The sequence below is a fragment of the Idiotropiscis lumnitzeri genome, chromosome 15, assembly GCF_059441095.1.
Source record: "Idiotropiscis lumnitzeri isolate Australia: NSW breed Sydney's pygmy pipehorse chromosome 15, RoL_Ilum_1.0, whole genome shotgun sequence".
In the NCBI taxonomy this organism is placed as follows: Eukaryota; Metazoa; Chordata; class Actinopteri; order Syngnathiformes; family Syngnathidae; genus Idiotropiscis; species Idiotropiscis lumnitzeri.
Window position 1 is genome coordinate 1,090,290 of NC_142405.1, and position 27,744 is coordinate 1,118,033.

At 46.6% G+C, this 27,744-nt stretch overlaps 1 protein-coding gene across 1 annotated transcript; it reads right to left on the reverse strand.

Annotated features, from left to right (window-relative positions):
* Positions 1-340: 340 nt before the first annotated feature.
* On the reverse strand, positions 341-27,376 carry plekhh3 (pleckstrin homology, MyTH4 and FERM domain containing H3). The gene is made up of 13 exons (XM_088317876.1): positions 26,796-27,376; positions 21,230-21,288; positions 14,972-15,066; positions 11,513-11,695; positions 10,357-10,514; positions 8,352-8,475; positions 7,869-8,166; positions 5,249-5,456; positions 4,410-4,537; positions 3,673-3,781; positions 3,127-3,576; positions 2,854-3,045; positions 341-2,279 (listed from the first exon to the last, which is right to left on the reverse strand). Exons 1-13 carry the CDS (start codon positions 26,928-26,930, stop codon positions 2,124-2,126), a joined length of 2,295 nt encoding a protein of 764 aa, XP_088174002.1. The 5' UTR covers positions 26,931-27,376; the 3' UTR covers positions 341-2,123.
* Positions 27,377-27,744: the final 368 nt, after the last annotated feature.

Sequence of the window (27,744 nt, forward strand, 5' to 3'; positions counted from 1 at the left end):
AAAAATAATTCCACCAAAGTTGTTTGGAAAAAAAAACAGTAAAATCTTCTAAAATGTTTTTTTTTTATTAATAATTATATACAGTATTTGTCTTATTGCACTTTCAAGTTAGTTTAAAAAAATAGTGCAATCAACTATAAACACACATTAGATAAAGAGGTACCATGCAGCGTACAAACAAAGTGAATATAAAAGAAAGCAGGCTTTCGTTTTTTGTTGTAGTTGTGCTACATCGTCTTTTGCTCCTTCATCGGAGATGGAACAAGCTGCAAGCGTCAATTTCGTCTTTCTTGTCTTGTCACATGGGAAACTTCTACTGCACAATTAGCAGCACAAAATTGCTCAAGTACAATTAAACGCTTGAATAGAAAAAAAGTGGAGAAGGGGATCATTGAATTTTATAGCCCAAAAAAAACAAAACATCTTTGGTCCAGCCTTTAACAGGGCAACACTTTGGCTAGCGGAAGAAACTGAACGAAAATTGTCAGGCGCTCCCTAACTTGCTTGAATGAAAATGGCTGTCAAAGGACACGCTCACTTCTTTTGTAAACACTTTTTTTTCAACAATTTGTGTGAGATTTACTTTTTCTGGGATTTGGGGTGTTGTGTGTGTTTCTTTTTGCGCGTATCTTCGTTTGTCATATGTGTCTTTTCACGTTTGTGTGCTTGCATTCTGGGTGTTGTGTGCATGTTTTGTGTAACGGTGTTTTATCCGTGTATGTTTTTATGTGCGTGTGTGAGGGGAGTTCACAACATTTTGTCACATTTGTTGTAATTATCGGGATGCTCGTGCAGACATGTCAATTACAGTTGTGCTCACAAATGTACAAAAAAAAACCCGTGGCAGAATTTGGACATTTTTGGCACATCTCACTGACGAGTGAACGGGGACCATCTGTGTCGTTTCTTGTGCCTTCTAATTGTCGCGGCCTGGCTGAGGTGATGTCGTGTTTGCGAGTTTGCGAGTTCGCTCCCTTGCCTTTGAGCAAGGCAGCGAAGCGCCAGTTGTAGCTTCAAGCACTTTGCACCATCTTCAGTAAGCGAACATTCACCGTCGTTTCATTCAAATGTCATTCCGAATAAACGAAGTGCCAGGAAATGGTAAAGTCAACTGAACAGACCTGAGCAAGCGTCGCTAAGCGCGAATGGGAAAAGGGACACTTGGGCATTTAAGACATTTTTTTAAAGGAAGGAAGCAATATTAAAAAAAAAAAAATTAAATTAAATAATACTACTAAAACATTGTCGGCCTTTGTGACGGGAGCTTGACGTGTCCTGGGAAAGGGAAGAGAGGCTTAGCTATCGAACAGCTTCGTTGTTATAAAAAAAAAAATGAAAGAGGCAACTGTTAACATGTTTTCTTCTTCTTATCGTGATAACTTGAATTCGTTCTGTTGCTGAGCTCGTGTCATGCAAAATGTTTCATGGGGTCATTTTATTTCAGTGTGTCTGTAAAATGCATCGGCTACCATCGTTGGCATGTGGGGAGGCACAAAAAAACAAAAAAAATCCATGCTTGAAAGTTGGGTATCCAAAATGCTGTGTGTATCAGGTAGAAGTGTGTTTTTGCCTAAGTGTTTGCATGTGTGGGTTTGGAGGTGCGTTTTTTTTTTTGGTATGTTTTTCGGTGTGTTTTAGCATGTGAATTTTTGTGAACATGTTTTGTGTATGTTTTTCAGAGTTTTTCTAGCGTCATCAGTCAAAGGCAAAGTATGCGGGAGAAGACGACGACGACAACACGGCGGCAGCAACGCTCATCCCGTCAGGGTCCTGGTCCATGAGCGCAGCCGCCACGGTGACTTGAGCTGCAAAAGCGCAACATCTGTTTCCAGTTCCAAGTTCACATGGTTGGCTGCATCAACACTTCTGCGGTAACGCAGGCCTGATCCGGGACCTTACGAAAACTCCTCGATGAAGGCCGCGGGAAGGAGGAGGGAGCGCGCGATCGGGATGACGGCCACCTTCGAGGAACGTGAAACCAAACAAGGCCGAAGACAGAAAGCAGATGTGCAAGTTGTTCGTGGTCCAGCTCCAAAGGTTCGCGTTGGAGAATGGCCCCGCCTTTGTCAGAAAAAAAAAAAAAAGAAAAACCTTTACGCCACTCCGGGAAGTCGGCGTCCATCTCAGACGGGGTGCGAGGGCAACTCCAGGAGGGCGGGCGCCGACGGGTGGCGGAAGCCCACCGGTGTGCCGTCGTGGATTTTGACGCCGTCGCTTTTGCCGCGCTGCAGACGGGTGGCGTTGAAGTAAGCGTTCATCAGCTGCGTGATCTCGCTCAGCTGGGGCGGAAATAAAAACACATTTAGTATCCGTATTGAGATTCGATTGTATTCTCGCGATATCGAGAAACTGGAGAAGTCACGGAAAGGAAATTGGCACGTTTTACATTTTTCAAATGAGGTTTTGTATGCTTTTGTAATTGTCAGTTTAATTTCTTTTTTATTTATTTTGTCATTCAAGTTTGTGTTTTTTTATTTGTTCTAATAGTTAAAATAATGGACTATTTGGCTTTTTTTTTTCAAAACATTTAATATTTTATTTTTCGTCCAACATTTTTCATATTTTTGTTTTATTGTATGTGAATCTCTATTTTTAAGTATATTTTTTTCTTTCAACGTCTTTTTCTAACATTTGTTTTCCATGTAGAAATAATTTATTTCTTGACCAAGTACGATAAATTCTTTTCAAACTTTTTTTATGTGATATTTTTGAATTTGCAAGCTTTGTATTCCCCCCCCCCAAATATTTGTGAATTCTATCTTGTTTTTGGATTTTCATCGAATATTTCAGATGTTTTTCCACTTTTTATTTTCTGTCTGAAGCTTTTCAAGCGCTCCCGCGTCCGTTGCCTACCTTGTTGGTTTCGAAGAGCATGTCTCGCCCGCCGGCGCTGATCTTGAACGTGTTGCTGTCGGAGACGCCGTACGAGCAGATCTGTCCGTAGGGGAACGACTCGAGGGCCTCGGCCTCTCCTTGGCGATACAGCGACACGCTGCCGGCCGCGACCCCCAACCACAACTTCTGAGAAAAACTCCCCGTTGAACTCTGGAGGGGACACTCAAAATGTCAGCGTGACCTCCAAGGCAACATTTTGCAACATATTGATAAAAAACCAAAACTACTCACAATGTAGAAGTCGACTTCATACAGCGTGCATCCGAAGCCGGACCACTGGCGCGCTATGGCCAGGTAGGCGGCCATACTGTCTCTGCAGTTGGAGCCCGCCAGGCCCCTCCAGCGCTCCAAGATGGCGCCCATGACGGCCGCCGCCTCCTCCTTCATGCGGCTGCGGAGGCGCAAGTCCTTCTCCACCTTCTGCTTGTGACTCCACAGCGCCCCCGCCAGCAGGCGCTGCGCGGCGGGGCAGCCCGTCGGCGCCGCCACCTGGCAGGGCGGCAGCGCCTGAGCGACGAGGACGCGAGCTTCCAGCATGTGGCTGGGGAAGAGTTGGTCCAGGGGTGGGCACGGCGCGTGCGTGCCGAAGTCGCCCATGACGGCCTGAAGCCGGAGAGCCGCCAACGTCTGGAGATCCTCCTCGCGGGCGGGCAGCTGGCCGCGGACAACCATCTCATGGCACTGCCGGTCAAAAATATTCATTGATATTGGAAACGACAAAGAGTATTGTCACAAAATCTACGTGAAAACTGAGTGCAGGTGTCCGTAACGTATTACCTGCTCAAAGAGGAAAAGATACTCGATGCTGTCCACAGAAATGCCGTCGGCGTCCAGCAGGCAGTAAAGTTTGAAGCACAGTTTGCGCTCGCATTCCTTGCTGGAGATGCTGCACACAAATTCACAAAAAGAAACCAGAAATACTCGAGGTTAAAATTCATCTTTTCTGCGATTATTGAGAGAAAGAATTTGTCAAGTGCAAAATAAAAAACTTTTCACTAAGTATAGAGCGATTTGGTCAACTACATTTCCAAAAGGACTGTTTGGCCTTCCTTCTTCTGGACAGAAATACAGAAATAAATACGTTTAAAATAAATCTCAAAAGCTCGGGTAAGAAATAAATTGAAAAATAAAAAGCTTTAATTCTCACTAGTTTCACAAAACAAAAACTGTCGTTTCAATTCTTTTTAAAGCATTCTCATTTTTATTGCATTGCCAAGAAAAATGCTACAAATTGGAGGGAACGCAACATTGAGGATAAATCAATCCAATTCCATGGAACAAATCACAAAAAGTAGCTTTAAAATTTCTTAAGTTTCATTGAGCTAAGTTCCTTGAACTAGAATTAAATTAAATTTCTGTGCCCGAAGACAAAAAAAAAAAAAAAGCGCTTCCATTTCCCCGCAGGCTCTCATGTGAGACCAGCAACAAACTTGCGCATATCGTTCGGCAGGAGATAAAAAGTGTGCCGTGTGTTGACTCCCAAATTACACACAAAGGTTTTTATTGTGTCCGACCTGGTGAGGATGTCCGCGACGAGCGCGCCGCCCGCCACGGGCTGCTCCCACAGCGCGTTCTGCTCGTACAGCGCAAACGTGTTCTTGCTCTCCTTCAGGCCGAGCCGCTGCTGCATCCTTTGCACCACCTTTGGGGAACACACAAGGTGGTTGCTTTTGGGAAGAAAAAAATTGGGGGGGGGGATTTCACGACATTTCTGATTTATGCCAACAAAGTCTTTTGAGGATCCACAATTTTCTAAAAAAAATCCTCAAGATGAACAAAAGTGAACCTCATTTCGAAGGGTGACAGACATTTAATGGCTGATTTTTGGATCCTTCATTCGAAATGTGGTGAATTTCCCACAAATTTATACTACTGGTCGCTCCCCACGTCTGTCTGTTATTTCATAAAAATGTTTTGCTATCTTTGACAAAGCAATGACTCATGAAACATTTTTTTTGTTAGTTTTTCTGAGGATATGAGGATGTCGTATTTGTGACTAAAGCAAAGCGTGGAGAGTATCTGTATCAGTTAATGAATGTTGCAAGCGATCGTTGTGAACGCCTCACAAAATCTTTATCCTCTCCGTATTCTCGCCCATTTCCTGGGCTTTGTGGCCATTCGCTTCTTTCTTGACAATCACTCCATGATTTGATGGTTCACACAAAAAAAATAAAAGAAAAAAAAATGGAGTAGCGCATATTTATTGTATGCAGCGCCCCAAACAATCACAGTAGGGGATTTTTTTTTATTTCTTTTATTTTTTTTTATGTGTGGCTCCCAAAACCATTTTTCAATTGAGCAGCAAATAATAAATGAATCCTAATGAATGAATTAATGGCATTGTAGTTCAAACCTCATTGGCGGTGGTATGAGAGCTGATGTAGAGCTGGCAGCAGCCGGCTCCCGGGTAGTGCACCGCGCACAGCATCTCCTGCCTGCTCATCAGCATGTGAATTTCCTCCCAGGACGGCACGCACTCGCGGCACTTGGTCTTCTCCAGAGCCTCGCTGATGAACGACGCGTAGTTGTCCATCTCAGATTCGGGACTCTGGTTCTGGATCCTGCAACAGATATGGGACCGTTTCAAAGGGGCCCACCAGATCAAATTCTGAAAAAAAAATCCACTCTACATCTCAGAATGGGATCCCAGAAAATTTTCTATCAATTTCAAATTTGACCTTTTCAGCAATGATTTCAGAATCTTTTGATTTTTACATTTTTTTTAATAACAGAAAATTATTTTTATGCATGACTTCCTATGAGAATAGTGAAATCTTGATAAAATGTACGCCCATTTTTATCTGATCATTGTAATTTTTCTCATGGGGAGAACACATCATGTCCATTTTTACTAAGCGAGCCAACGATTTTTCCTCAGGCAAAAGAAAACATGAGCACCTTGGCAGCAGTCACAAAGGACAAATTGTTGAAAGTGACCCAAAGCCTTTTAAGAGTGCGACTTGACCACGCCTCCGCTTTTGAAGTTTGACTCTCTTTGGGCTGCCAAAGCGACAAAATGCGAGAACATATTTTTCCGCGAGCTCTCGGGGACGTTAAGAAAGCGCTTCAAAGTCACGTTTGCCTTTGGGTTTAGCGCGGCAAACAGGAAAAGGTGTTTCCGTTGGCGTGAAACGGGCTGACCTGCCGCTTCCTGCCGGTGAAGCGTCCGAGCCGGGCCTGGCGAGCGTGCCAGCGCGCGTCTGGCCCTTATAAAGCGTCCCTTTGAGTGAGTAAGGTGTGAAATTTAATGAAATATGCGTTGAAGCTATGAGCTCAGTGGGGATGGAATATTAAGAAAAAAATTCAATACAAATTACAAAAAAGTAGGACATTTGTCCACAAAAATGACATGAATAAAAATGCCACAAAAATGTCAATTTGACTTTGAAGACGATGATGTAGGGATTGGCAATTAATAAAAAAGGAATCATGATTTTGATTTTGGCTTGACACAATCAGAAAGACAAAGACAATTCAAAAATTCTGGAAATCCACCCAAAAATAAGTTCTGATGTGATAAAAATAAAAGGCTGGTACCAACTTTTATTTTTATATCATTTTTGTGATAAAAGTGCTAGCGATTTTTGTAAAGACACTATTCTATTCCATTCTAATATACAGGGAGAAAAAACGGATTTACCGTTAATTAAAAAGGGTGCGCATAAAAGTCAAAAATGAAAACTTGTCTTCATAAATATTTGAAAACAAGCACTTACGTATTTTACGTAAATTACATACAACTGAACCGCATTTTTTGCATTTACAAAAAAAATTAAAAAAACATGAGAAGTTTGAACCTGTAATTCCCTGCCATGCCGTCCGTCGTATAACGACTGATACTTGTACCACACTTTGAGGAAAAAACTGCAGCCATCGTGCCAAAAACAAAACAAAACAAAAAAAAACATTTGAAAGTTTTACCAGTGAAAAAATAAGTTCAACCCGACTTAATATGACCTCAGACTTGCCTGAACAAAAATCTGGATGGCATGGAAAGGAAACAATTACGTGACATGACGCCGGGGTGCAGAATTCACTCAAAGAGGGCGCTTTTAATAAAAACACGGCCACCGGCGTGGGAATTTGTCCCACTATTGAAACAGAATTTGGAATGTTCCAGCGAGGCTGTGGGATCCCCTCATATGCCCCCTTTTTGCTGCCACAACCCCCCCCCCTCCACTCCTTCTCTGTGGGGGGGGGGGGCTGCATGTCGAGAGGAGGAGAGGGGGATGGAGGGATGTGGAAGCTTTTGTGGGCCACATGCCCAGCTTGCTCCAGCCTTGGCGCTGCCCACTTGCAGCTTTCCAAAGCGAGAAAAAGTGCATGAGAGCCCAAAAAAAAAAAGAGAGGCGTCAAGTTATTTGACTCCACGATCGCTCCCGAAGATTAAGACCCGGTCGCCGTTTGATGAGGGACCGAAAACGCGGATGAGGAAGATTAGTAGGCGAACAGCGTCGATTAGCACGCGCCGCAGAAGGGCTCATTCGGAGCTGCAAATCCACAGCCTACGAGAGCAAAAGTGGCGCTCGGAGACACTGGCGCCTGCTTACGTTTTGTCGTCGCCGCATCAAAGTTCTCACAGCTGGGGCATTTAATTCCAACTGACTTTCATTTCAGAGAAAATATCATGCGAAAAGTCCAATTAGCAACAAAGATGAAAGGCATGACAGTTAGCGATAGCAGTTAGCTTCTTGTCCACGTAAGCGTGGAACTGCCAATGTGGCGTTTTTGACTGGGCTACGACCGAAAATATTGCTAAAGTCGCTCAAATTAAATGCTAAAAACAAACCGGTGGCATTATGGGGAAAGAATGCTACGATTTTGGCAGTTCCATGCTTCCATCATCTGTGAAACTTGATATTCACAAACAAACTGGGCTAAAAAATGTACTTGAGGACAGCGAAGGGTTGGATTCCAAAAGACGAATATAAACGTCCACGACTTTGGTCTTATTGTAAGAGAAGATCCGTTACCTCTTGAGGTGGAATCGCAGGTACTTGAGGACGGCGGCTCCGGGCAGGAAGGTGCAGCTCATGCACGTGAGAAGCTGCCAGTAGCGCAGGTGGGCGGCCGTGTAGGGGGCGGGCGTGTGGCTGGTCTGCTTCACCAGCTGGCAGTAGACCTCATCGCGCAGCGGCCGCAGGTCCAAGCAGGTCTGCAGCACGCCCTGGATGATGGGCACGGCGTCGTGGGCCGACTCCAGCTGCTGCAGGCCGTTGAAGAGCTTGACGGCCTCCTCGCACAACGAGCCGTAGCCTTTGCCGTGGCGGTCTGTCGACCGGCACCAAAGCTTACAACTCGCGACGCTGCGCAACAATTCTCCAATCTCAATCAAAGCTCGACTCCTCCTACCCGCCACACCCGCATTTTGGCCCGTTTTACTTCCGCTTCACCATTTGCATTCTTTGCATCAATGACGGAACGAATCAAGTGGAGTTGCGCGCCAAAAAGCTTACATGTGTGTTCCGAGCTGCCGTAGGGGAAGGGCAGCAGCGGGGCGTAGAGCGGGCCGTGGGTGTACTTGAGGATGGGATTGTGCCGGTAGATGTGCTCCACCACTTCGGGGTTGAACTTGTTCTCCTGAAGGTGAAACAAAAAGAAAATTGTCGGGAAAGTTCATCTCGCTCCGGCGCGCGACGTGTGCAGCCGAACGGGCCCGTTTGGCGATCGGGACCGTCAAAACGCCGGCGAGGTCAAGCGATGACCCGGCAAACGGCCGCGGCGCCATCCCGAAGTTCTATTTTATCCGCCCGACTCCGGCAGGTCAACATGTTTCAGACCCGAGCGCCCGGACGGCGTCCGGTGGCAACAGATGGCTCGCACGCCACGCGGCCCTTGCGGCACCTGTTGCTTATTAGCCGCCGCTCTCTTAGGCTCAGCCTCCTCGTCGATGGCGAGCTCCCAGACGAGCTCACTCGCTGGGCCCGAGTTGACACATTCCTCGGCGGTGTTCCGTGCACGCCGTCTGAAGGGCAGGAATGAGACGCGGACGCTTTGCACGAGTCGACCAAAGAGGAGGCCCGTTTAATTGCCAAACATGTCCATCATTTGGGATCCTTATTATATTATTTTCCATCTCACTAAATGATCATCAAATTATTGTTGTATTGCTCTCTAATGTCGTTGCACACTTGAGTACAATGACAATAAAGGGATTTCCAAAGCAAACAAAAGACACGGTGGAGGCGCGTTCACAGAATGCTTGAGAGTTTCTTCATCGGATTTGGCAGCAAGGTTGGCTGAAGAGCGACGATTTGACGCAGATCTTAGATGAAGTGCTGCTTTCACCAGTGAAAATAGAATCCGTCTTAATGGCCGCCTTTTTGTCTTCACAGTCGGGGCCATTCACTTTGCGTCACATTAGCTTCCACCTCCATCGTCATGGCAACAAAAGCTGTGCAGAAAATGGGGGTGTAACCGCATCACAGACATGTTTTTAATGCGCTTGGAAATTTTTCAGAAAAAGCATTTGTGCATTTTGCGTTGTCTGAAATAATACCGCGGGAACAGACAAAGACGCAATGAACTAACGGGACGCCACGTCCTGCATTTGCCCGACGTCCGTCACGAGGTTTCATGCTTTTGTCACGGAGAAAAAGATCCCAAAATACACACAAGAATACCCGCATCTGCACATACTTTTAGTCTAATCTGTCCAGATAGAAAACAAACAAGCGATTAAACTCAAATCCCTGCAAGGGAAGAGCGGGGGAAGCGTTAATAAACCGCAATCGCCCCAAAGATAGCTAAATAAGCGCGGCCTCGTGTCGATATCGAAAGATGCTCGTTCCCGCTCAAAGAAAAGGCGCTTTGTTGTCAATTCCGAGAATGTCCAAAAGGTGAAAACAACTCAAAGAATTAGGAGGAGAAATTCAAAAGTGGGTCGTTGGCGGTGGCCTGAAAAAGCCTCGCACACATTTTCCCACGACTCTGAATGAAGTTTTAGCGCAGTCAGATCAAGCATTTATTCATTTATTTTGAAAAATGAGGTGGCGATCTGAATCATTGTGACGAGTTATTCAGTTGGCGAGGTCGCTTGGACGGTAAACGTTCTCAGCGTCGCCGACTTGGCTCAAGTTTCTCTCGGCCAAGATGCCGCCGGCGGACAGTTGAAGCGCTTTAAGATGAGACACTCTCGCTTTTCCATCACCCCGACGGGCGGCCTCGGCCGAGACGAGACGAGACGACCGCCTGCTCCATGAGATTCCAGCCAGCTATTCTCTCCGGCAACCCCGCTTCTAAAAATAACTTCATCAGCCCACTTCGGTCGTGTTTGTTCACGCATGGTGACTCAGCACCAAACAATAACTTTTATCTCCACTTTCGGCCTCGACGTTTGAGCTCCAGAGAAATACGATGACATCATCCAGGAAAGAAGGGAAACTTTGGACTTTGTGTGGTTTCCATAGCGATTGAGCGACGGGGGTTGGCTCGGGTGGGGGCGCAAGTTTTTACCCTTACCTCTATGTCCCGGATCAGGAGTTGCGTGGGCGTCTCCACGGGCGCTTTGGTGTCGATGATTTTCTGGATGGCGCAGGCCCAGTGCACGGCCTCGTTGAAGTGTTTGGTGTACAGCCGGTAGCGGTGCTTGCGCCCGTACGCCGTAACGCTCCAGTAGCCTAGAAGAAGAGCGTCCAGACATCACGTTCTATCACTCGTGACTCATCGCCGCACCACGCCAAATCAAACGGCGCAACCGGGTCCACCAGATCATTGTTGCCCGCCAATCCAAACGTTTGCTCAAAGGATGCCCAAAAGTCACTCGAGCCATCTCATTTCCGGATCTCGGCAACTGTCCAGAAAAGCTGCGGGACGATAGCCAAAGGGGAATTCGAGTGGCGTTTTTTTATTTGATTGTTGGGAATTCAGTTGTGAACCCAAATTAGAATCCTCTGAAGACTTTTGGGGAAGCGGTTCCACGGTCCGGTTGGGTCAGAGATGCCTTTTCTCACCACGACTGAATTCAAATCCACATGGCAATCAGAAAGAATCAATTTATCGACCGCTAGAATCTCTGACCTTCCTAACGCGACATTCACATAAAAGATTCCGGAAGAGTGAGTGAAAATGTGAATTACCGAGGGAGGTTGAGCAGGAAGTCAAATATGACGAGGAGGAAGTACACATTTTCAATTTGAGAATAAGGAAGAGGAGGTTTTCGAGTCGCTAAATGGAAGTCATGACAAAGTCGCACTCGTGCGTGATATGCGCCCGTAATGCGCAATGAGGCGGTCCAAAATATTTAGAGTCGTAAAATCACAAAATATTGACAATCACCTCATCCGGACTCGTTTCCGAGTACACTCGAAATATTTGCTTTCATTCAGAGAAGGAACCCAAATGCCTGACCGAACGCCGAGAAGTTTCTAAACAAACTTTCAACCGCATTTCGGAAGCGAGTGGCGCCGGGGCTTCCCAAATAGACTCACAATGACAACCCACAAGACATCACATGGATCAGAAAACACGCAAAACATCGGACTCGCAATCCCGGAAAAAGTCCAAATCGCGAACGGCCGCAACGGGGAAGAACGCTGCAGATATTACACGACGACAGACGTCCAGCGTGAGTCAGCCTTTCACCGCGCGTGTGTGTGTGTGTGTGTGAGCCGCTCACCCGTCTCCTTGAAGGTCGGCTTGTCTGGCCAGATGACCGAGCAGAGGCTGGTGAGCACCAACGTTCCCAGTCGGCGGGCTCCCTTTTCCGGCCCGCTGTAGTAGTCCAGCGAGTCCTGGCTTAGCACGAACCAGAAGCGCCGCTGCTTGATCCAGTTGCCTCGCACTTCGCGCAGCAGCCAACCTTCAAACCCCCCCAAAAACAAAAACTACTTACTCAATATTTCAGAAAAGAAATCCAAGTTACTAAAGAGGTAACCAAATAACGGAGCAGATACAAGCCAAATAACCAAGGAACTGGACTAATGACTAACTTGTGTCACTAATTAATGATCCGTATTATTCTTTATTATGACAAAAATGTATTCACGAAGGCCTTGCGTCCACTGCCGTCGAGTTGAGATAAGCTCACAGCGATTTGTGGAAAACTTTTGTTCCATTCTCAGTCCACGTGCGTTGAAAGCCGCGAATCTGACAATGACGTCATCGCGGCATCACAGCGTCCGCCGCGGTCGACGAGTTGTGGGCCACCGGTCAGCCCGTCAACTTCCATGGACTCATTTGGACGTTTTTCCGCACGGTGACAAACTCTGTTCACCCGGGCAGCGTGCATTCATCGGGCCAAAATCATTTAGCGCGCGGCGTGAGATGAAGAGCTCAGGCTTGAAGAATTTCTCCATAGGATCTTTATGGAGGGTCATCCGAAAGGTGAGCAAAATAGTTCTCCTGCGAGCGACTTAATGGCACAGCGTTAAACTAAAAGTGGCAGAGTTTGCCGCACGTGAGGAATGGAGACAATCCGAGCGGGTGCGAGACTCTGGGAGAAGCGCGCGCCGAAAACACGTCGACGCCTCAGTCACACATGGCATGCGGCACTTCAGCTCGACGCTCGCCGTCACTCACAAAAACAGATGGGCAGCAGGAGGAGGGCTTTGGCGACCTCGTCAACTCCTTCCACGCTCCCCCCATCTGGATCTCATCGAAGTCCTGCTAATACCTCCTCCCGGGGGCCACGGCTCACCCTTAATTTGTTTCATTTGCGACCTTTCAACTCCAGCTCCAAAGTCCCCGCCCCCTCCAGCAGAACGTGAGCACACCATCTCTGTCCGTGCTCCTCGTTTGACATTTGCAATTATTGAGAAGCCGGTGGACACCTGGACGGGATCTCACCGGGCATTTTCCAGTTTTTTCTCTTTACGCAAAATGGAAGATGCGGTCGGTTGGTTTTCTATCTCGGCAATCGGGTGCACGGCGTTTGCGGCGGATCTGCTCGCAAGGTTGTGCCGCAGGGCTCAATGTTAGGTCCGCTTTTATTGACCATTGATGTAAATAATCTTGGTCAAGTGTAACAGTCCGTTTTGATTCAGTTGACACAACTTGCACCAAAAAAAAAAAAAAAACGGCATAAGCTGAAATGAGTTTGAGTTTTTTTTTTTTTCAGGAATATAATAAAAATGCAGATTCCCACTTTCCTGCATATGCCGCCATATAATCATCATTATTCATATATTATTTACTAATAATTGAGGGAAAATTTTAAAAAAGGCCCTTTTGCAACCCACTTAACGAGTGCACCAAAAAGACGCCCGCAGATGAGTGATTTGTTGCGTTCATTTGAACTGCAAATCAAAGCGCGACGTCAACAAAGCAATGTCTTTCTGTCAGCGTGGCCGATTTAAGATGGCAGCGGCAATGTTTACACATTCGCACGTGGCCGTTTTGAAATTATTTCTTTGAGCCGCAACCAGATGAAAGAAATGTACAGAACGAGACATTAACGTGCGTCGGCCGTAAAAGTGTGGCGCGTATTCCGGGTCATCGGGTTTCCAGTTGCTTTTACGACCTTGTCGCATGGTAACTGTCAGAATGAGGCAACGTGACAGCCACCGGCGCACCAAACATGCTGGCTTGGATCTAAAAAAAAACAAAAAAAGGAGAAGCCAAAATATCCTTTTCTCCAGTGAGCTCATTCCTCAAAAGCACGACACGGGCAAGGCAAGACGGCACTTGTGACGTTGGGCCCACGCGACGGGACCGGCGGCCAGCTCAGCGAGCAGCGGGAAGTTGCGCCAATGCTTCTTAAACAAGCACAGGAGCTGAACCTCGCAGGCGAAAATGACGCCAACAATTTGTTCTAATTTGACTTATTTGATTAGTTTGAGCCAGGTGTGGGCAAACTACGGCCCGGGGGCCACGTGCGACCCGTTAAATGTTTTAATCCGGCCCACCGAACTTGAAAAAAAATGAAATGAATAAACCTCGTTTCGAAATACTGTCGTGTGTCAAAGACAGATATTTTGTTGTCATGCTTTTGTTCACTTGCATTTAAAATTAAATTCTTTTTTTTTTCACTGACGAGGTGAGGTGACCAAAACACTCCATCCGTCAGCTCCTTGTCCGGCCCCTCTGTCCAATTTTAGAACCCATTGTGGCCCGCCAATCCAAAAGTTTGTCCACCCCCGGTTGAAGCCGTCACAATTTGAACTCAAATCAAGTCCAAACACGAGGCAAAAAACAAACGTTGAGGAAACGGAAAGTGGAAATTTCTGCGTGAACCTACAAAGGCACCAAATAGCTGGCTAATTAACAACTATCAAATAATTTCTTAATTCGTTTATAAATGTCATAAATAACCAAATAGCTAACTAATAGCTATTAGCGTGACGAACAAGCTGCACAAATAAACAACTAGCCGTGCTGCTCAGTAACAAAACAACTATCGAAGTAAATAGTTAACTACCCAATAAATAAGTAACCAACAAACCCACTACCCAAATAACTAGATGACTAATTAACTAGCTAGCTTACAAGACAAACGTGAATAACTCCACAGCTAGCTCAGATGCCAAGTTTGGTGACTTAAACAAATGCCTCAGGCAACTATGTAACAACCCGAATAACTCAATGACTAGCTCATTAACTAAATACCTAGCTTGAGAAATTATGTTTAAAAAAAAAAACGTTTTTTTTTAACAAATGTATATTGACACATACACAAATTAGCAAAACAAACGGAAACCAAGAAGAGCAGAAACAGCGACAGAAGAATAATGACGAAAAATGTGCCTTGAAAAGAGTTTTCAAAGTGGATCGAGAGGGGGCGGGGCTTGCCTCACATGTAATGACCACAGCTCCAGGCAGATGGACGCGCCCCCCCCCCCACACACACACACACACACACACACACTCTTCGTTCTGTTCTAGTTCACATTTTGCCCATGTGGAGTTCTGTTGACCTTGTTTAGTTGGATAAGCTGCTCCATATGTGCAAAGTGCTGCGTTAATACTTAAAAGTTTCAAAATAAAACTAGTCACTGTCAGTTAACAGACCAACAAGGCATTTTAGAAAGTCAATGTGCGTTTTTATAAAAAAATGCAGTCGAGTATTTGATTGCGAACAGCATCCAAGCAGGAAGAGGCCAGTGCCAACCACTGTGTTTATTTTATGAGCCTGACTCACCTTTGACCAGAATTTCAGGTTCTTCCTCCAGGGCCATCTTGTTCTTCTCCAGGATCAGACTCTTCATCTCGTCAGCCGCGTCGGGCGCAGCCACTCTGCATTGGAGAGGAGAATGTAAATAAATAACCAAAATACCCACGCCCGCCCGTTGGACAGCAAAGCGGCCTCGGGACCACCCCTTCCCCCCCCCGGGCCCCCGGATTTGGGATCCCTTTTTTTAGGGAGGAAGAAGGTGACACGTAGTCTCCTCAAGTGTTGGAGAGCTCGACTCGCTTTTATCACCTCGGTCGGTGAGTCAAGAGAGAGCGGCCGAAAATAAACGTGACAGGACGACGCCGAGCCAGCCGGCCGGGCCGTATCGCTTTTGGAAGGTTCGAGAGGTCACAGCCGTGAAGAGCTCAAGCGCCAAACATCAAACATCTGTCGGCCGACCGATTGAGGGCTGCTTTTGTTACGCTGACGACTTGGCATGGCGTAGCACGCTACCTTTACGGCGAGTTGCGTTTCATCCCTTAACGTGCGACAATTTTTTTGGTGCTGTTATGACATCGAGAACATAATTGTGCAAAAGGTAAAGCTCGATAAAGTGCTTAAGACAAACAACCGAAAATTATCTATCAAAAGAAAAACTTTTTTTTTTGTCTTCATTTTTCCAGTATAGCCAAATTCTATTGGTCATATTTTCCTTTTGAAATTAATGTTTTTGTTTTTTTTTGGGGGGTGGCAGCAACTTTGAGCTCAATGTTGTTTGTTGAAAATATTTGTTTGAACTTTGTATCTAGTTAACTTCGACTTGAGCTAATCTGTTGAGTTGACGATCAACCGGCGCCAAATATGAACCGGTTATTCGACGACAAAAATCCATCTGTGTCCACCAAGTTTAAAGACGATGAGATAAATAAAAAATAAATAAATAAAAATGAATAAAATGCAAAAAATGCTTTGGTGTTAACCTTAACGTGACTTTGGAATTTGACTTTCAGTTTTTTTTTTCTTTGCCAATAAAAGAAGGAATAATATAAAGTGTCTCCGAGCGTGAGAGAGTGAAACGTAAGCAGACAAACAGATGACGCAACATCGCTCGGGTAGCTCGGCGCCTTTCTTCGCCGCTTCTCGCTGTTTGCGCTGTTCTCTGTGTCGTCTTAATCCCCGTGTCAAATGGCTTCCTGGCCTCCACAGGAAGTGGCCCCGTGCGGGGGGGCCTCCTCCGTCACAGCCTCTGCTGGGGCATCTGGGAATGCGGGGGTGCTAGCGTGCCGTGCTGGAAAAGGGGGGGGGGGCTTTGTGGATGTAGCTGCTGGACAGCTGTGCACATCCAAAAGCTCCACATCACCCTTTGCTGGGGGGGGTCAATGGCCCCCGGGCGGTGAAAAATGTCTGTTTTGGAGACGACGGCGTGCCATCTTTCACTTTAATTGCCTAGAAATGGGAGTGTGCCGGTGGAAAGTTGAATTTCGCAAAAAAATAAATAAATAAATAATCTAAATCTTAATGGCAGGGTTCAGGATTGATTCCAAAAACGCGAAAATAAAATCCATGGACGTGAGCCCATATGTGGTGACAACAGTCAGGTCGTTTTCTTAAAAAAAAATAAATAAAATAAAAAGTCAAAACCTGGTTTGGACCGTGTTTTTTTTTTTTTTTCGTCATCCAGGCACTGAGGTTGACGTTGAAACCCCGCTGGGCCTTGAACAATAGAATCATCCCGACTTAGCGGGCGTGGAACGTGGCCACATTTTCCTAGAAAACTGCATGGCGCCAGAGCCAAGTTTGCTTTTTGAACTCCAAGAATATTATTACCGAGATGGGCCGCCATTAAAAATAAACTTCTGGGACGACGGCTGCGTTTCACAAAGTGTTCGGAGCAAAGTCCAAAATTGTGTCGTCCGACATTTGGCTTCTTCAAATTCCTAAAAGCTTATCTTGCCGCTGTGCTATACTCCGAGCTCCCGCATGCAGACCCAACGCCGATATAGCGCTTAATAATCCGTAGACACCGCAAATAAACACTCCGGCGTGTAGACCGGGTCTTGTCTGGACTGGGTTTTGATGGCTGGATGGACTAATTCTGCCAGTCCGCATGAACGTCGCCGTTACGTCCACGCGGTGTTATTAACGGCCGCGGCTAAGAGGCGACCTCGCATTTCTGTGTTTATTTTAACGCCCCTCAAGAGAGCGAGGCTGCCCCCCTTCACTTTTTTCGCAAAGGGACGCTTTGCGGAGTGTTCGCGAGTCAAGTGGCAGTCGGTTGGCGTCGATGACTCCAAGCGCATTTGTCACGTATAGAAGGGCCCAGCCGCCATATTCAGATGTCGCCGCTTTCCCGTCCATGACGACAAGAGAACGAGGCGGATTCGTTTCCTTCGGGTGTCTTTGTACTTTTATAAGGTCTTGGGGTACGCGTCTGAACTCAATCAGGAGCGTCACGTCCAGCATTCCAGAAAACTGGAAATCAGACATTTTGAGCGAGCGCCTCGGAAAATCGCAAAGGAACACGGGACGTTCACGGAAAAAAAAAAAAAAAAAAGGAGCACCCTGTCTGCTGATGGCCATTTGACAAGGATGATATACTCAAAATTAAATCTACAATTTCACCTTGTCGGGACTTAAATGACTTGTTCGTCGATTATTTTGGCCCATCACATCGCACGGCACAAAAACGGCAGCGCCCGCAGAGATACCCTCGAAGGAAATTTCCGACTTATGATGTCAGAATGCGGCCTGCTCAGGTCAGCGAAACAACCGCAAGACAGTTGTGAAGACAAAAGAAAGAGGAAGCGCAATCTCCCACGAACGTGAGAGGATAAGCGGCTCAATCATCACCACCACCACTGCGTGCGCGCGTGTGCGTGTGTGTGCGTGTGCGCGTGCGCGTGTGTGCGTGTTGGGGATGGGGGAGGGTTGGCCTACTTTCTCAGTCTCACATGACTTTCATACTTCAATTAAACACCCTCCTACCATGCAACAAAGCTTTGGGTGGGATGAAAAAAGAGGAAGACGATGACAAAAGGGAAAAACACTTGAGACCAAAGAGGAAGGAACAACGCCAGGGAGGGCGTGACATCATCACACGACGCCGCAAGCCGTTGCCGAATCGTGACCGCGTACTCACGACATTGGAGAAGTAACGTGAATATTTTGCCTAATACCTCTCGGACGGCGTCGGCAAGTGTACCTAATGTTGTGGCCGGCGGCGGCCGGAGCATGTTGCAACATCGTGCGACTCCTCTTAATGCACATATGAGAGGAGACCGAAAAGGCCGCAATGAGAATCTCCATAAGAAGCAAAGCATGCCAATGCCACATTCTAATTAACGTAAACAAGCATCATGGACTCGCTCAACGCCGAGCAAGCGGTCGCGTAATGAGTTGATTGGCATGTGAGCGTCGGCGGCGACGAGGAATTGATTTGAAGTCCAGATTTAATCAAAACACCCAGACGCTAATTAACGTTTGACATGGAAAAAAAAAAAAGGCAAAATGGCGTCCTTGCTTTCGGGCTTAGGTGACCTCAATGTTGCCACGGTAACGAAAGTTTTCATTTTGCAGGAGAATGCGTTAAAACGGTCGAAGGTTCAATTTGGTGTGAAAAGTGAGATCCACTACAGTGACATTTTTGGACAATTACGGACGCTTCGTTCAAAGCACACAAACTTTATTTTGCATTCATTTAAGAATAAAGACACGTACGAGTTCAGATGGGATAAAAAAAAAAACAATATGCATCCCTTCTTTCAATGGCAGATTTAATTGTGATATTGAAACAATATTTTTGAATTTTTTTCCATCATTTATGTGCCTGTGAAACTAAATTAAAAAAAAAAATCTTTGAGAGAGGACATAAACGTAAATACTGAAATACTGTGGTGACTCTAGAATGCTTTTCCTGCCATTTTTTTTATTGCTTTCAAGTGGAAGTTGTGCTCACACTGTGAGCATTTTGCTGACGTTTTTATGATGTTATGTAATTCCAAAATGTATTCAAGGAGGAGGAAATAAAAAAATTTAAATAAATCAATCAATCGAGTTGAACAGATTATAGGTCACATTAAAGGTGGAACTGGCATTTGAATAAGGGTGTGTAGACTTTTTATATCCACTAAGTCGTGCGGCGCGGGAATACTGGAGAAATGATTCTGTATCTTGCGATCAAATATTTGGTGTCAATTATTGTAAATAATCCCCCGTTACAATCTAAATGCTGCAAACATTTTGCAAGACGCAAATGAAGTCCATGCACATCAAATCGTTATTCACCATCAAAATAACTCCAAGTCAAAGCAGTGGGTCGCCACATTGGCGGAGGTGGAAAAACAATCAAATGAAAGGATAATCGAATAATCAGATTGTCCACGCAATAAAGCACTTGTGTCTTTGCAGCCCCCCCAGTGGTCCGAGGGGCAGCCTGCAGCTGAGGGCGGGCTGGTGGGAAAAACGGGAATGTGGTGATTAAGACTGGGCCTATATGACCTTCCTGCTAAAAATACGCTGCTTACCCAAGACCACAGCCAAGAAATCAGTGGACTCAACGCAGGGGAGAGAAAAAAAAAAAAGTCATGTTTTGAGAAGGGAGGGGCGGGAAGTCTGAGCAGAGAGAGTGAGAGTGCGTGAGTGCGTGTTTGTGTGCATAAGTGCGTGAGATCAGCACAAAAAAAAAAATAAAACCTCACAGAGCAATGGAGCGTTTTATTTGAGCCCAAACGATGTCGTGAACCTGAAGCGGAATCACAACATTCTTGATGTGCTGAATGCGTAACGCGTTCGGAACAGTTAGACAACTGACAGACACTCAGACAGCCAATTAGCCGAGGCCCGTCTCACACACTTTGAATGCGCGCACGCACGCACAAAAGATACACACTGGCCTCTTTCAGACACGACGGCTTGGCAGCTGACGTGCAAAAAAAAAAAAAAAAAAAAAAAGGCTTTTTGAAGGTCAAACGCTGCGAGTGTCCACTTTGCCTCCGGGCCACTTTGTCGACAACAATTTGCACCAGTCAGAAGGAGGAACTGCAGAAAGGACGAGAGCAGAACTGACGACGCAATCGGAAGGAGAAACTTGACAGAAGAGGTCTTCAACAGATGGACTTTGGCCCATCTTGGGCCCATATGCCTTTCTGAAGGGACCCGGACTTATTTTGAAATCATTTTTGACTCACGTGACAGCATCTTTGGAAGAACATGTCCACTTTTGGGGAATTTAGTTTACGGATTAAAAATAATAATCTAACTTTGAAAAAGTCTTCAAATGTGACTTTGACATAAACAAAGTTATTCTTCTTACGGTGTCGCTTCGTTACTCTTGTAGGCTTCCTCGTAAAAATGATGTTCGACGTATTCGGCCTCCAAAATCAACCTGAGCGGCGCTGCACGTGCCGTGAGACCGCAGATACCGGACGCATCCCTTTATGGCGACTTATCAGTTCCGTCACCGGCCCGGTAATGATCGGACGTGTGGGCGGGCGGGAGTTCGGGCGATCTCTCATCTCAACTCTCAACGACCGTGATTACAGCGGGGCCGCCTCTTCACACAGTCCTGTAAAAAGTTAATTATGACGTGTGCCCGAGGCTGTCGCCGCCACATTTCAAGTGTGACACACACACACACACACACACACACACACACGCAAACCAGTCCAGTTAGACGGTTTGTCTTCCTCCCTTCCAGCATGAAGCAACGTTCTAAAATTGCCTTCCTCCTTTTCATTTGATGTGCTCGATAGCCCCCCCCAACAAGTTGAGCTTTGTGACTCATCGTCTTTTGAATCTTCAGATGTACAGTCGAGATTGTCACTGAGGGAAGCGTGGGCGGTTGGGAATAAGATGGGGAGGGGCGGGGTCGTTGGCGGTGTACGATAAGGGCAAGATGCCAGAGATTGAGCTCGCTCACATCACTGTCTGAGATCACGGCCCGGCACTAATCGTCTAGATGAGGATACCCTCCCTTCACCGATGAGTCACCGTGCAAGCTTGCACTCACACGAGCCTTTTCAAGCGGTTTGCATTTATTGGATACGCTGCACGAAGCGGCGGTGACTCGAATTCAGACGAGAAATGACCGCCGCGTTCAAATGAGAATTATTGGGTCACAAGGGAGAACCGATACCAGCACGCACACAAATGTGCATTTACCGTTCACACACACACACACACACACACGTGAGAGCGTGCTTAGCTAGGAGGCCTCATGAGATAACGTGTGCCGTGGAGGGAAGTGGACACGTATGGTTGGCGACTTCCGCTTTTTCTGCGACTTACCCGTTTGTCCCATTCGTTGTACGTGTCGGCTGAGAAACGTGAATCACCTCGGCGGGACTCTGTCAACAGAGGAGAGAGGGAAGAAAGGGTCAATAAATATTGCGCTACTTCCGCTAACGCTAATCAGCAGATAACGCTACACTAGCAGCTAGTCGCTGTGGCGAAAGTGAACATTCAATCCGAGCTATCGCGCTCAAAGCGGACGCTTTCGTCCACACGTTTTAGTCGAAGGGATGAGATCCAATCCCATTCCTGATTTGCCTTAGATCGTCGTCTTACGATATATCGCGCCGTCTTGAAAACTCCCTTCCTGCAACACTTGACTTTCACTTGCAAGGGTCGCAATCTAGCGAAAGCAAAGCAGCCTCATTCACGTGGGGAGAAAAGCTAGCGAGGGAACAGAGGCGTCGTTTGTGCGACAGCTGCACCGATCCAAACCAGCAAAAGCCCAAAGATCGACATCTGAGATCGCTCGTCTCTCTCCGGACAGGTTGCTCCACCTTAAAATACGTTGCAAAATTATACGAGCGGCCAAGTCACTTTTTGATCGTGATAGAACAATTATCGCCCGGGTCGATTATCGCAGCAGATATTTGCCATTTTGCCGATGATTGTCATTGTCATTTTTTTTACACTTTCAATGCCAATAAATTAAAAGCTGATTTATTTTGGCTGGATGCAGCCCACGTTGCTCTCTCTCTCTGCAGTGCTGGTGGCCCTGCCTGCAGAAGCGGAGTGGCCCGCCCACATCACCATCTGATTGGTTCCTTCCGGCAGGATCTTTGACGTCTTTATCCGTCAATGGAAGTAAATGAGTTAAAGGCATTTAAACTAAGTCAAGTTCTGGCGTTTTTATTTTTTTTTTTTAAATACGACCCCATTTTACCCCTTTTTTCCAACGGCAACATATTGGTCCTCGGCCTCCGTGACTTCTAATAATCGGTAAAAGCGTATTGGTCTATCACTACTTTTTGACATAAGTTTGACGTGGATATTGAGCTCATGTCGCAGAAGATTTTTTTTTCCATCCCGTGACTACTTTGCTAATAAATGACACATCTTTTCACAACGTTTAGGCCTCTCCATTCCAAAGATGACCTTGGAGAAGCCCACAAGACACCAGTTGCTGGCTTCTGCAGAATTTGGAGTCGTTCCCTCCACGTCGCTGCGGCCTGACTCGCTTGGACTGAACCGCGGCCTGAAGCCTCCGCCTCGGGCCAGCTCACGCGGCCGGCCCGGCTCAAACCGAGGTTGCCGGTTTACCTGAAACACGATCCGGGTCAGCAACAGGCCCGCTCAGACACACATGCTCACGCAGCACACTTTACTACTAGGCAAACTTGTCTAAGTATAGCCCTTTGCCCTGCAAAAACACTCCGCCGCTTCTTTGCGGGTGGCTCCAAAATAACTAAGACTAAACAAGAACTGTCAATTTATAGGCCAGCGTGGAGTTGTGATATATTTATGAATCAGACGGGCTGAGGGAGCAAAGGGGAGCCGGAGGGAGGAGATTGGATTCATGTTCAACTCAGGGAGAGGTACTGTAAACGTCAAAGCAGACAGCCAAAAACAACTAAACGGCGTCTTGCTGCCAATGGTAAAAACGTGTTGCCCATTCGCGTGTCAAGAAAAACATTCGGCATCGCAGCCGCGAATGAAAACCAGAAACGAGAGCTGGTCACGGCATTCATTTTAAAGTTGGAATTCCATCCTATAAACAGAAAGCAAAAGCTCAGGTGAAAGGCTTTCAATATTTTCTAACGTGCCGTCCGTGGAGTCAATGAGCTGTGGGATGAGGAACAAGGATAGCGTGCGATGCGGAGCCTTGGCAAAAGCTCCCCTTGGACGGCTCGGGGATGAATCACTCCACAATGGAGCGGGGCATGGAAGGAGAGAGGGAAAGATGCCGTGATGCGTTTCGGCCCGTGGCTGCCTTCCACTCTGGCTTTCTCCAAAGCCACCCCCCCCCTTTTCCTCCTTCCCTCCCAGTCTACGCTCCCGCTCTCTCTTTCCAGCTCTCCCGGGAGGCTGAGTAACCATGAGGAAATGCTTGGGCTCAGCCAGTGTCGGTCCAAAGAACAGATGTGTGGCCTGGAGGTGGTGAGGCGGAGACGCAACGGAAACCAAATAGAAAAGCAGAGCAGGACGACGAGGAGCCGACGACAGGGGGCAGCGGCAATGCTAACGTGGGCGCTTTTTGGTTTTTGAAATGGTATCTCCCGGGGGCCGAAGTACGTGGTATCTTTCGACTCGTAAGAAACAACTGCCTACACTACGTGGACAGTCGCTACGTTTCTTCCAGAATTCTAGCCTTGGAGATAACGGCTTGTAAAGTCTCCTACCCTCAAAGTTTTGGACCCTGCCGTTTGAGACTTTGGGAGCAGACCCGGTCCCAGAAAATGTTGTTTTGACCTGCAATGATATGGATAGAAGGTGTCGATCCATTTTCTTGTTTTTCACTTTGGGAGACTTAAATTGCCTTTTACAATCTCGTATTACGGACAAGTCATGTAGAACATTTACGGCAAGACAATAAAAGTTGTCTAGACAACATGAGAATGCCGTCAACCGCACAACGTCCACCGAAGGCCAAATATTCACGGGAGCCGTAAGCGGCCGTCTACCAGGAATCATCGGAGCCATTATCCCGATTTCAGTGATCTAATCCAAAGATTTATTCATTTTGTGACTTTATATGAAGTGGTCTTTGAGTTATGCTCGTCACAAAGTGTCAAAAACTTTGCAATTGATGGAGGGGAAAAAAGAAAAAAAAAAAAGCTTCCTGTCCCGTCACTGGGGGGTGTTGAGCTCAGCTGTGGCGAGCAGCATCTTTTAAGGAGGACTGCAAACACGCAGAAGTAGGAGTCGAACGGCTCAAGCGTGATTATGTTCACACTTCAAAGATATTTAAGGTTACTCCGCATCTTGCCATCCCTGTGAAGGTTTTGCGTGGTTTGAAAGTGGGAGACTTCACCGAAATCTTTGGCGGCTGCGCTCAAGCGCGTCGTTTGGAAGCATGGAAACATCCAGGGAGGTCGGACCTGCCGCATGAAAATGTGGGGTCAAGCTGCGCAGGAAATGAAGCGCTCGGCACAGGCGGAGGAACGCCGCCCCGAGGGACTTCGCCTGGGACTCACTTGGACCTGCCTGCCGCCGCCGGGCAAGCCACCCTCCCCCCACAACTCCCACCTCTGTCGACACCAAGGAAAGGCAAACACGAAGGTCTCAGATGTGCGTATTCGGAAAGGGAGGGGCCGGCGGGGAGCATAACCAATTGTGCTGCTTGAAGACTGGGTCAGCTGACGAAATTGGCCGGGAGTGCTTCAGCTGTGGTCTTAATTGAGGGCTCGGTGTGAACTATTGACTCTGATACAGGATCCAGGGCAGAGCGGAGTGAGTCAGACCAACAGGAAAGTGGATTAGAGGAAGCGCATTGATTGCTTTGCGAGAAGAAGGTCATCACTAGAAGTGCAAACTCATATGGTGGACGACTTAAATGTCTTGGGCAGAAAAGAACACGGCACAGCGATCCGTAGCCAGCATTGATAACACAATTAGTGATCGACCGAGATGCTTTTTTTTTTTTCAGGGCCGATACCGATACTGATGATTGGGAGTCGATATTTGAAGCCGATATTCATTTGGTGAAAAAAGGCCAATCTGCTTCTGCAGGCGAAGCCACCAGCACAGCGCGCACACAGACAGACAGACAGAGAGAGAGAGAGAGAAAGAAAGAGAAAGACGTGTGCTGCAGCGAGCCAAAATAAACCAGCTTTCAATTTATCAGCCTTGGAAGATAAAAAAAGGCCGATGCCGCTAATCGGCAAAATGCTACATACTGGCCCCGATAATCGGCCTGGCCGATAATTGGTCTATCACTAATCACAATCAATAAAATGATTCATGCAAGTAAGCGCTAATCTCATAAAACTTTGAGTTGAAGCAAAAATGAAATGACAAAAAAAAAAAAAAAAAAAAAGTTGTACTTTTTAGCTTTACTTTTCGTCAAAGGTCGACCAAAGCAACTATAAATGCTCTGTAACAAGCGAATCCCGTGCTAATAGCAAAGAAATAAGGTTATTAAAAGAGCCATCAGGTACCTCCATTAGGACGTCCGTGTGAAATTCGGTATCGAGCGCAGATGTGCGTCGTGCGGATTGCCAAGCAGATGGCACGCCATTAAGACCGAGACGGGCAGCGTTTGCCAAATAGAAGAAGACACAGCGGCATCTCTTACGATCGCCCACGAGCAACAGATGTCGCCCGCTGCTTCAGTTGAGGCAAGAACGCCGTGGAGTTTATCTGCGGTCGACGTTTTTAGGCAAATTGCGACCATCTCTACAAATGCACCGAGGCGTCAAGCACGGACAGATAAGCAGATATGCACAACAAGGAACGGCTCCATGTGCTACGACTTCCACCTGCAATTCTTTACACTTACCTACAGAAAAAAAAAGAAAAAAAAAGCACTCCGAACTACTTCAATGTGTCTTGGCATGTCTGGAGAACTCATTAGCTTTTTCCGAATACAACCTTTTGATTTGACAATGATTGCAGTCTTTCACGGCACTCCAAAATTCCTCCATTTGCTTTCTTTATTCAGCCACATGAGAGGGTCAAAATGTTAGGAACGCCTCGCCGTATGATACGGTGCAATTCTACACCACTGCAAATGACAACCAGAACCTTGTAAACCTGATGGCCAGTCCAAACCTGACTTTAGGCACATACATTATCTTCATCGTGTAAAGGCAGACATTTTGCACAGCTCCGGTACTTTATCTGTACACCGTCATCTTCATCAATGAGTGGACCGAACACATTTTCAACTCCAAAAATAATCCTGATCAAGTGCTCCCAATGCAGTCCTATTCCCGTGAGGCCTACTTATTTCTTTCGTAACTTGCAACTCTTTATCATACTTCAAATGTTGCCACAGCAGTCAAACCAATGTTTTCTGTCTATACTGTATATTGTACAGTAAAGCTTCATACAGAAAAGAAGCCACCTAAACACGGCATCAACAATGCCCCATCACAAGGGAAAGGGGTTGGGGGAGCACAATACTGATCTCTCTGTGCCCGATCACATGACGAACATTACAGAGGGGACAAGGCTGCAGTCTTATTTGAGGCCAAACACACAAGGATCCCTTCAACACACTGGCTCTTGCATCAGTGTGTGTTGCTGTGTGTGATTGCACAATGCGTCCCAAGCTCATTGCAAACCTCAGCAGCTGCACACACACACACACACACACACAAACATACACTGACCGTTCCACCCATCACAAAGTGAGGATTTCCACAAAGCACATGTGAACACTTGGAGTTCTGTGCTTCACAATGTGGGTCAATTAGGAAAAACCCTTGCGGTCCAAACCATCCTAATACTGTTATCTGATTAGTTGTGCAATTTGAAATCAATTAAACGCACAACGTGAGGCTTTAAAAAGTGTTTTATGCAATGAAAACTTGTCAGCGTGCAAAAGGAGCACATATGCACGAGATTGCAATGCGTAAAGTGTCAACAGGTGTTTTGGGGGGTGCAGGGGGACACTCCTTACCTGTCCATTGGGACTCAGGTCGTCCTTGTTGCGCAACTCGAAAGACTCTTCCTCCTCTTTCTCCCCATAGTCCCTCCCCAGCAAACTGAAGCCCTGGCGGCAGCACAGCAACCAGCAGACACCTTGCAAAGGCATTCAAATGAGGTTAAGTGTGTCGCCTCGTCGTATCCAGGTCGAAGAATTCACGAGTGGTGGCGGCGGGGCGGCCTCGGCGTGGAGCGGGAGCAGAGTGCGCGCCTCCGCCGGGGCAAACTCTCCATAGAGACCCGATGACGGGGATTGAGGGAAGCATACGACTCTCCCCCCCTTTGAATTGTACACGACACTCCTCTGGATGCAAGTTGCCCACAAAACTGTGAAAGGCGATTCAAGACGTCAGTCAGTCCACCTTGCTTGTCCAAGAAGTTTACTCGTCCCAAACAAAGCGGAAAAGATAATCCCATACGAGGAACTCGATCTTCAAAACAACGCTTCTTTCATTTTAGAGTGTCACCAAAGTTGGTGGATTCGAGTAAATTAAGTTAATAAGTGACACAGGAGCGGATCACAGTCAGGGCACAAACCGTTGCACTGAGGCACGCCGTGGCTGAGGCAAGCTAATGGGAGCCAGAAACCACGCCCGTGGACTTTGGATCGGCATTCTGATTGGTCAAGAGCTCACACTCCCCGTCGCGTCGGCGCCATAAGACACGCCCTCCCTCCAGCGCTGCCAGGGGATCACGTGGCCTGAGGTGACGGCGCTGTTCCAATTGTGAACATCACCATGGCGTGGAATGTGCAATGTGCACAAGTGCATATTAAGAATTAAAAAATAAATAAATTGATAAAAATCTATCAATAAAATTAGATATATAATATATAAAAAAACATGTATTTTTTTTGTGGAGGGAGAAGCATGTTTAACAAAATCTAAAGCCCAAATTATTCAAGTTGATTTAATTCAAAGAAC

Coding starts and splice junctions, on each gene's coding strand:
- plekhh3 (XM_088317876.1), bottom strand. CDS start 26,930: ATGCCTTTGCAAGGTGTCTGCTGGTTGCTGTGCTGCCGCCAGGGCTTC. Junction 10,515..11,512: donor GCCGACCTTCAAGGAGACGG/GTGAGCGGCTCA, acceptor CTCTTCTTCTAG/GCTACTGGAGCGTTACGGCG. Junction 4,538..5,248: donor CTCATACCACCGCCAATGAG/GTTTGAACTACA, acceptor TGTTCCCCAAAG/GTGGTGCAAAGGATGCAGCA.